The 10,247-nt window shown below is 38.5% G+C and overlaps 1 protein-coding gene across 3 annotated transcripts in view; it reads right to left on the reverse strand.

Moving 5' to 3' along the window:
- Nucleotides 1-10,247, reverse strand: part of jmjd1cb (jumonji domain containing 1Cb) — a 212,389-nt gene that overhangs the window by 5,543 nt on the left and 196,599 nt on the right. For all 3 annotated transcript variants that reach the window (XM_061967130.1, XM_061967129.1, XM_061967131.2), the window contains 13 exons: nt 9,047-9,248; nt 8,573-8,787; nt 8,337-8,489; nt 7,955-8,044; nt 7,338-7,462; nt 6,777-7,005; nt 6,471-6,691; nt 4,647-4,994; nt 4,390-4,558; nt 4,209-4,299; nt 3,157-3,287; nt 918-1,040; nt 633-772 (listed from right to left, as the gene is read on the reverse strand). In XM_061967130.1, the coding sequence (XP_061823114.1) occupies nt 633-772; nt 918-1,040; nt 3,157-3,287; nt 4,209-4,299; nt 4,390-4,558; nt 4,647-4,994; nt 6,471-6,691; nt 6,777-7,005; nt 7,338-7,462; nt 7,955-8,044; nt 8,337-8,489; nt 8,573-8,787; nt 9,047-9,248 (2,237 nt within the window). The remainder of the gene's footprint in view (nt 1-632; nt 773-917; nt 1,041-3,156; nt 3,288-4,208; nt 4,300-4,389; nt 4,559-4,646; nt 4,995-6,470; nt 6,692-6,776; nt 7,006-7,337; nt 7,463-7,954; nt 8,045-8,336; nt 8,490-8,572; nt 8,788-9,046; nt 9,249-10,247) is intronic.

Below are 10,247 nucleotides of genomic sequence, written 5' to 3' on the forward strand. Positions count from 1 at the left end.
AAGTGCTATATCGTAATCTAATCAAGCTTGCTTCGTGAGCATTAGCGAATATGCTAAGACGTTTACAAGTGTCTGTGTTAGTACCATTAACTTACAATGACCTTCTGTTTGTATTGTTTCAGTTTCACAAATTCCTCAGTAAATTTACCAAAATGTCACGTGGAGTTATTGAGTCTGTTTAGCTGATTGGACAGCTAGCTTACGCAGCTTACTGCAGTGTTACAGACACCGTTTGGAAACAATTAAGGTATGTTAAATAACATTTACAGAATCTTTCGTACCGGTATATATCTGCAGCTTATATCTGCTCATACATGTAAAATTATTTATTTCTTCTAAAATTTAGTGGGTGTGGCTTAATAGTGTTCTATAGCCCAGAAAGTACAGTACATACAGTGTAACATTACAACTCTCTGCAGTGTTGAATGACTGTAATCACAATGTGAGACAATTAAATGCGTACTTATTCCATCCTGCCCAATTTTCCCAGTAAAATATGAAGTTTTCATATAAAGTTAGATAAAAAAAACAAAAACAGGAGAATACAGGAATGGGAGGATGTTCGGAAAAAGGAGATCAAAATATGTGTTTTTAGGGAAAACTGGAGGGTTGACCAATATCTCAATGCTTACCTTGTGCAGGAACATTCTGACTTTGTCCATGTCTTTGTTGAGGTAGATGTGCCACAGCGCCCCCGGTGTCTCACTGGAGTCCTTTAGCCTCCTACGAACTCCCTCATCTAGATTGTCCTCCTCCAGGCGCTTTAACACTCCTTAAATGCACCAAAATGAAATGGGAATACATTTGTGCTGTCCAATGATAATCATTTTTATCAGATTAATACATTTAAAAAAATTTGGATAACTGATGATTAATCAAACGATAATACTCGCTTGCATAATCTAAATATATTTTACCAGTTTTGGACAAGACGCCATTGCCCTTGGCCACGCCGACATAGACTAGAATGGAGACAACATCTGAGACTTCCACATGGAGGTTAGCAGTCCCAAAGTCCTGGTTCTGAGATGAAGCTACACCTACAAGAAGATAAACAACTGAGTCCTCACAAGTTTGGATTCTGTAGAAGCATGACAGAACAAGGTATGCCTGGTTGGAAAACAACACTGTGGTTGTCTGCTATGCTACATCCTCATACAGATGGATAAAAGTTCGAACATGTATACATTCTTTACACTATTTCCTCAAATAGTGACCAGGCGTGTTTACAGAGGACCAGGTGTCCATAAGGCACAAGGTGTTTATTAGGGAGGAGGCCTTGACAACAAAACAACTAGAAAAGCACTCGAAGAGCGCAGACGGTATCTTCCAAAAGTAAAGGATCCTTTCAAAACATTCTGAATCCAGACGGGTATCTGGATCACCCCTAAAATCGATTGATTTGTTCTTTATCCCATTCCTGATATTTCCTGAGAGTTTCATCAAAATCTGCCAAACATTTTTTGGAACTAAGTTAAAAACATAACACAAGCGCCACCTAGAGGAGAGCGAATCACTCAGTTTTGCACCTGTAAGCTACGAGGGTCGCGAACGTTGAAGACATCAGAAATATGACTGTTATTCAGTTAAAATACAACTTCCAACCACTTAGTGGCAGTAATGCGTCATTCAGTTGTACACAAGCTCCAATAAGCAGAAGAGGCCAGCCCCAAGTCTGGCTACTTAAGGTTGCATCACAAACAAACTCTGCCTTTTTACACAAAATGTATACATGCATTTAAAACAAATCTGTTATTAATTATAGTATTAACATATTTTTTCTTACATAATTTCGTTTTGCTCTATTTTTCAATCGCTTATTGTTGATGTATTTAGTTGAGAATATTTTTCTCGAAATTTCTCCAATCCCTTTAGTCACTCTGTCTTTATTAAAAACGTCTAGCAATATATATATACAATCTAACATCGGCTACAGAGAGCCTGATGTCACAGCTGCTTCGCGCTGCTGCGAGCCTGCTTCTTGTTAAAAGCCGCCACTGTCATCTTAATTGTTAAAGATCGCTGTCCGCGGTTAAATCTCGGCTACATTAAAAAACATCCACAGCGCAAACATACTGCCTTTGCTGCAGACAACCCAGTGCGTATTGCCAATGTCTTCACAACATCCGGTTTAGGCAGAGCTGTTCCGGTGTTCAAAGTGTGTCTTTTTTCGGCAGCCAAATTTTCGCTGCATCACGAGTCAAATAAATTCTATTATATATATCCATTAATTCTGTAACTACCTGCTGGTGTTAAAAGTGAATGCTTGTGTGTTAGCCGAGAATAAGGAAATGTTTTTGTGTGTCTAGGAGTGAAAGACAGAGACGTGTGTGCACACAGTAATTACTTGTTGGAATTCAGCCCATTTTTAGCATAAGACTCGCAATAAAAGCTAAAAAGAGCATTAGAATGTGTGTGTCTTCTTCTGGACATTACAATACATTATATTACTTTAATTTGTTTTCACGTTTTTAAGATGTGGCGGCTAATAATTTGCTGTGGCTCACCGTCACGATTAAAACACATTAAAGGAGAACCCTAACGTACACGCGCATTAACTCTGTTTTTTTGGATAACTGGTATTAGCTATCATTGTTTGTAAGGTCTATCATAACAACATAACTGCAAATTGTTAGTTGTTTCCATTAGATTGCACTTGCTCCCTGCGCATACGACGTGTTGACGAGACAGGGTGAGCGACAAGCCTGAACGCAACACAAATTCCTCAGGCCGACGTACAACTTTTATTTAATATACAGCAATTAGTAATTGTGAAAAATATAGTCATTTAAAAAATATGTGTTCTGTTAAACCGCTAATGGTAGCATAAGCTACCCGGTGGTGTTCTTTGTATATTTTATGGTTTGAAAAATGCAACTGTGAGCAAGTTGCAAACAGCCCGTTTAACTATGTGCATGAATGTACTGTCGAGTGAATAAGCGATGTCAAAAAAGCTAACAGTCCATACGGGACCTCCAAAAGACCACTCCAAATGGACCATTGCTTTAAGCACAACAAGACAATGAAAATACTTACAATAATTTAAAAAATATGGTTTCTTTAAAAAGTAACCACGTGGCCTTGAACATTATGCTTTTTTTATTGTTAAAATACATTTTAAAAAATGTCATGATGGCCTAAATACTGGGGTCTTACCATAAGCACAGCAGAGTCTCGGCCCCAAATCTGGCCTAACGAAGAAGGATGGCAGATGAGAGGCCAAGTTGAGGTTGCCTTCTGGATCAGAGTACTCAGGCAGTGGCAAGTTCTTCATTAAGTCATCGTACCTACAGTGGGGACAAAAGTTGGGCTTATTACTATTAAAATAGTTTTTCCAAATACCTTGACTTGTGTAGTAATGTGTGTCTTTCCATAACAGATACTGTAAATTCCAGACTATAAAACGCTACTTTTTTGCTACACTTTGAACCCTGCGGCTTAAAAGAGAGTGCAGTTTATTTCAGGAAATTTTCTTCACTAACGTTTATAACAAAACGTTTTTTAAAAACCAAGCAAATACGTTGAGAAATGGTTTTATTGTTTGTGTTATGGCGCCATCTTTTGGACGACTTCGCTTACTTTTTAATCGGAGTGTCGTTCAGTCTTCTAGCTGTCTGTAGCGTTTCTACTTGTATGGATTCTTCATTTATCACTCCAAGAAACGTTTGTAAGTTTTACAGTATAACTAAAACTGTTTATACTTACTAAACTGTCTTATGTGTGATGTCTGTAGGCATCTTTTTATGCATATTTGTACATGCTATTGTAATGTAATGACGCTAGCGCTGTTAGCAATAGCGAATATGCTCAAACATCTGCAAGTGTCTGTGTTAGTATTATTAAATTACAACGGAATTATTTTTGTATTGTTTCAGTTTCACAAGTTATTGAGTCTGTTTAGCTGATTTGGAGAGCTCTCTTCTGCAGCTAGTGGGTCCATGACCATGACTTCTGTTTTGTTTGATCACCATTTTTATTGCCGTGTTACAGACACTGTTTAGAAACAATTAAAGTATCTAAACAAACATTTAGAGAAACTTTCTGTGAAAATAACCTATTTCGCATCGTACATATCTGCGGCTTATAGTTCGGTGTGGCTAATATATGGAAAATGTTTTTTTCCTCTAAAATTAAGTGGGTTCGGCTAATATACCGGTGTGCTTTATTGTCCGGAAAATACGGTAAATATGTTTGGTTAAAGTATGAACCTTGATGGCATGAGAGCCATAAACTCCTCTCCAGAAGGCCAGTCTTTCAGTCTGTAAACCACTGGCTCTCCATCTTTGGACTTGAGTCGTTCTGAAAATGTCACAGGACCATGGTTAGACTACTGAATTAACATTTTTAAATTTAAGTTAAGAGTTTTAATGTGTAGACTTAGAAACTCACTGGTGATGTCCTCAAATCCATCCCAGAACTCCTTAATCCCTGAGTTGGAGACCACCTGGTTTTTACAGTTGAGAAGGTCTCCCTGATGGTCTGCAAACTCTTGATTGAAAGAGTCCGCTTTCCACAGAGTGGCATTTAGTCGCTTGTGGATTCCAGACACTAACGCAGGCTACACAAAACATATAAATTACACATATTAATGATGATATACTGTATGCCATATACCCTTACTGCCTACAAATACAAATGACATGTACCTGTCCCTGTTTCCAGCATTCTCTAAACAGCTTCCAGTTATTCTGGTTACGGTGATCTTTGAGCCACAGTAGTCGTCCATTATTTAGCCAGCAGTGAGGAATATCAGGATACTGATTGGATGAGTCCTCTGAAATCACCGTCGTGACAGGCATAGACTTCTTCCTGTCCATTTTGGTATCTTCTGGGATAACAGCTGAGGGGTTGCTGTGGTTGACAGGGATGATGGGTTCTTGCTTGATTGAAAGCTTTGTGGCGATACTCTGGCGGCTGGCAGGGATTTTGTTTTCAACAACAGATGCAATGATGTCATCTAGTATATTGGGCATGGAGCGCCCACCTTTTCCAGTCTTAAACAAGAACAGGAAAAATGAAATACGTTATTTCCGAGATTATGAAACCTAACCAGATTTTCCACAAATGTTCAGTTCTACCAAAAGGTACAGTTCAGTTTCACAGCCAACAATACGGTTTTGAATAACACAATCTACAGTGATTTGTGCTTCTTCCAGTTGATAAAAGCGGCTTCAGCTACGCAATAGCATGATGATAAACCTTTACCAACCAAGTGTCAACAATAAGTATTGCTCTCTCCCGGGATAGGTTGATTTGCAACACTAAATGGTCCCTAGTGTGTGAATGTGAGTGTGAATGTTGTCTGTCTTCCTGTGTTGGCGACTTGTCGAGGGTGTACCCCGCCTTCTGCCCGAAGGCAGCTGGGATAGACTCCAGCAACCCCACGGCCCCAAGAGGTGCAAGCGGTAGAAAATTGATGGATGGATTTCAAAAAAAGGCGGCTAAGCTGCGAAATATAATCATGTGTAATGTAAGTTGTTAAGCATGTCCAAAACAATTGAAGAAAAACCCCCAAAAAAACATAAAGACCATACTCTACATCATACATGTAAATGTGTAGACATTTTCTTTCTTTCATTGAATAATACCATATAATGGTGTCCCGATACAACTTTTTAACTTCCAATAGTATATCGATATTGGACCGTTAAGTAATAGCTAATATGATATCAGCACAAATTACATATACTTTTAGAAAATACTTGATTACGGTAATTAAATTGCTCAAACAGAGAACAATGGTGGGTATGAAAACACTAACCTATTTATTGTTAACCATCTGGAGTTAACTTATGCTGTCTTCAAGTTCAAGTGGAGTCGTAATTATTTTTTGGGTGACACCTAGTGGCCACAATAATTCATTAAGTTATGTCGCAGTAAGTTGAATCAAATACGCACAGACACGTTTGTTACTGGATACTTTCAAATATGCTTCTGCCTTGACAACTTTGCATTGTGTGCTCAGCAGTTGTGTAGATGCTACCTCCTAGTTGCCTATAGCCTACATTTATCTTTTGTAAATTACTTTAATAGAATACAAAATAAGACTAACCTTGAGTGCTTATTGGAGAACATTTAGATGTTACCTTTACTGCCGATCATTCCTGCAGCACCTTTACTGCTGCAGGACTGCTTGTATCGGATAATTCTTTGCCGATATCGGGCCGAAATCAAATATCAATATTTGATTGAGACACCCCTAATAATATATCACCTTAGCGTTAAAATTGGCCAAATTGCGTGTCCTAAGTTAACCAGATTTTTTATTGAGGCTGCTAAAAAACAAATCACCCCAGGCCAATAAGGATACTGGGGAGATGAAAAAGCAACATATCCCCAGCTGCTCCTTAAAAACATTTGGTTTTGTAGCTTCCGGTCATTCCAATTGCACAAAATCACTTTTGTTGAGCCCTACTGTACCAACTGGCTACACAATCAAAGTGACTGCTAACAACTATGTGTGTGTGCACCTGTGAAGCAGTTGAGTATACTGGTGCAAAGGCGATCCCAGCATCAGTGGAGCCCAGCTTCAGCTTCCCAGCAGTGGTCGTGAGCAAATCTCTGAGAGTGGAGCCCTGCTCTGTACTGTTTGCAACCAACGATGTGGTTTTACATTGTTGCAGGACCTCAAGGCTATCCCCTTCCTTGTCTTCTTTCACTGATTTACCCAACAACACAGAGTCTTTGTTTTCTGTTAGACAAAGAGTTGATCACATAACCATTTAAGACAATTCAAGTCAATTGTCATTAAGAACAAAAAAAAATTATAATCTTGCCTTTCTTTTCCTCCCTGGATTTTTGCTCTGCCAGGTTGGCCAGGAAATGCAGAGGTGACTGGGACTCTGGTGGAGTAACTGAAGCACTCCCCGCATCACTGGCAGGACTTCTTCCTCCTCCTCCATTAGTCTCTACCTTTGTTCCTCCTTGATCAGAGTTTTGCTGAGATCGTGGCTCAGTCTTCACCAGAGACAGTTTGTTGCTATGATTCAGAACATTCTGCAGTACCTGGCAGAGATGCAAGGACCACAGGTCAAATTACTACCACAAAATTATACAAAAGGTCCAATATTTTTAGATTCTTGTTGATGGTAACCTAAAATATATACATACATTAGAATAGAATCTCTTGTTACGACTCAAATTACAAGAAATCATAATATCAAAAAATATCAATAATGTGAAAACTAGAAGAACCATTAACATTATGTGATTATGATTCTCAGTTTAAATTTTGGTGCATCATGGCTGCTGGAGGCTGTGCTTTTATTTACAAATGCAAAATATCCATAATTCACCTAAAATTCAGATAATTTGTAGTATGAAAAATATCACTTTACCTGTGAGACCCCATTGGTGGCTGGAATTTTGTTGAGGAGGTTCTGTTTGTTTGTGCAAGCACAGTGCGATTTGATGTTGTGTTTTTCTCTCAACGAATGCATGGACTTCACTAATTCAGTTAACACTGAAATAAAAAAAGAAAAGCGAAGATGAAGTTTAACAATATACATGTAGTTGTACCAAGTGGATAAGATGAAATTCTTGCTTAGCAACAACAAGAACTAGGCACTTAATTTAAAACCCAAAATAATTCTAATCCTGGCCTAACTTTGAGTTAAAGTGGGTTTTTATTTTCTAAAATAGTATAGCTCCGCAGGAAGAAAAAAAATAACGCAGTACATATACACTGCACCATTTTAAGCTCTCTAGCAACTTTCTCTTTGCACTTTGTGTAGATCTCCCATATTAAATTATGGCTAAATGTACAGTTTGAAAATGGCTTTTGCTTTATCTGCCTTCTTCACTCTAAAGAAGTTGTACGCCATTGATAAAAAAGTACTGTTGTATACCACTGCAAACTACAACCACACTGAAAAACATTATTAAATAAATGCTTTTTTTGCAGTGTCAATCAAAACGAACAGAACATTTAAATGAAGAATATTGTGTACTGTACCTGTGCCAGGTATGATCTGTGTTGGCATGAGGTGTTTGTGATCATGAGTCTGCCCTTTCACACACTTCAGCCATGTATATAGGTCTTTATCTGACGCAGAAAGAAAGATATAGGTCAGAAGGTACATTTTTGGAAACATATACTGTACATGAAACAAACTAACTCCGTTGAGCTGCGGAGTAGTTAAGCAGGAGATGGTGGCATCTATTTACAGTACATACATTACATCTTGTGTTCATGTGTTAAATGTAGTGTGTAGGATTGCAATACATAAATAAACCTCTGTTTGGATTATTTCCTGTCATCTGGCAGAATCCTGGTTAAGTGAGCACATGAGGCCTTTCACCTTGCTTGTAACTGTCCAACAATAAATACAACTGACCTTTGGAGCTCCTTCTTTCCTTGGCCTTGTAGCAATCCAAGCAGACAACAAAACCACATTTTTGACAGACCCAGTGGATGTTGAAGAGCGTTGCCTCACAGGCATCACACATCTCCCTCACGCCCCGAACTGCGCGCTTCCATACCAGTTTGGCTAAAACACATACAAAAGTGGTTTAACCTTAAAGTGTAGAAAGAGTTACGTAAGAATGTCAGCCATTTTTGAAGACCACACACCATCTTTCTTGACCCAGGAGGCTGCTGTATTCTCCATCACGACCATCTGACAAAACATGTCTCCAATGAAGCTGAGGATGTACTTGGCTGTGGTTTGGTCCAGGTGGTTCTCCTCCAATGCTCCGGGGATCCACAAGGCAAGGGCCTCATCATCAAACTGGTCAGGAGTGGTAAAGCCGTCCACCCGGATTACTCCATTTTTACTATAGGAAAGCCTGGATGGTGAGAGGGAAAGAAAAAAAACACACGTAAAGTTAACAAATACATAGAGACAATACAATAGCACCTAAAAAAACTGAGAACAAATTATTAATTTTTAGAATAGAAGCTTATGTGACCATTAATGGGATAAAATGTGCATTGCAGAGAGAAATTAAAGGCTATTGGACCCATTTTTCTCAAAAACCTCGAACATGTTTTAAAATTGTTTAGGATATTAAAATTTTTAGTTTTTTCAGTATTCATCAACTTTACCGTCTGAAATAGTAGAAGCGACAGAATACGGGAGAATGGGCTGGCTCTTCGCCTTTCTTGCTGCGGATCACCCTGCACTCCCGACATTTCTGCAAATTGGGTCCAATTTCTGAGCACGAATCATCTTGTAGGAAAGACTCTCCGGTCTGTTTTAACTTCTTCACCTTTCGCCAGTCCTTCAGGACAGAGCGTGGGATACCATCTGGAAAAAATAGATTTTTCTTGACTTTGCAAAATCCATTTCTTTATTTACTTAGAAGAAACATAAATGCTAACCTGACCTAAGAATAACTGCACCCATCATTCAACACAACAACACAAACTTACTGTTAAATGTAAAATATGTTTAGTCCATGACAAAATTGGCTTAATATGACTCTGTAGTAAAAAACTAAATTGGTGAAATTTTTCTTTGATCCTCATCCAGTTCCACTTCCTTATATTTCTGACTAAATGGATCAGTTTGAATGAATAAGGGAGAGAATTGAAGTGTAAATGTAAGTATGGTACCCAGTCGATCATTACAATTTGTCTCTTTCTGTAAAATCATATTCTGTTTATGGAAGCTATTTTAAAAACACTAATGTTTAATAGTCGCTTCCCATTAAGGACTTCATTTTATAGCATGTTTGTGCTTAAACAATGTCCTTTAGTTGAACAATAATGTATGCACTTATTAATTTATTATTGTTAAAAAAAAAAAAAATCTGGCAAGTCTGTAAATGTATTGTTTATTTACCATGAACAATGACATAACGTCTGCTTGGGGGTTAGGTGTTTTTTGTTTGTTTGTCACAAAGCATTTAGGACTAAATGTTAAAACAATTGTTCAAAAACATGATCATTATTAATATTATATAACATATAGATATAAAAATAATAAAATTATTATAAATAATTGGTTTACTGGTTAACAGGATTAGGTCTCTGCTTTTTGCAGATGATGTGGTCCTGATGGCTTCATCTGGCCAGGATCTTCAGCTCTCGCTGGATCGGTTCGCAGCCGAGTGTGAAGCGACTGGGATGAGAATCAGCACCTCCAAGTCCGAGTCCATGGTTCTCGCCCGGAAAAGGGTGGAGTGCCATCTCCGGGTTGGGGAGGAGATCTTGCCCCAAGTGGAGGAGTTCAAGTACCTCGGAGTCTTGTTCACGAGTGAGGGAAGAGTGGATCGTGAGATCGACAGGCGGATCGGTGCGGCGT

Source organism: Nerophis lumbriciformis, linkage group LG11 (assembly GCF_033978685.3).
Source record: "Nerophis lumbriciformis linkage group LG11, RoL_Nlum_v2.1, whole genome shotgun sequence".
Classification (NCBI taxonomy): domain Eukaryota; kingdom Metazoa; phylum Chordata; class Actinopteri; order Syngnathiformes; family Syngnathidae; genus Nerophis; species Nerophis lumbriciformis.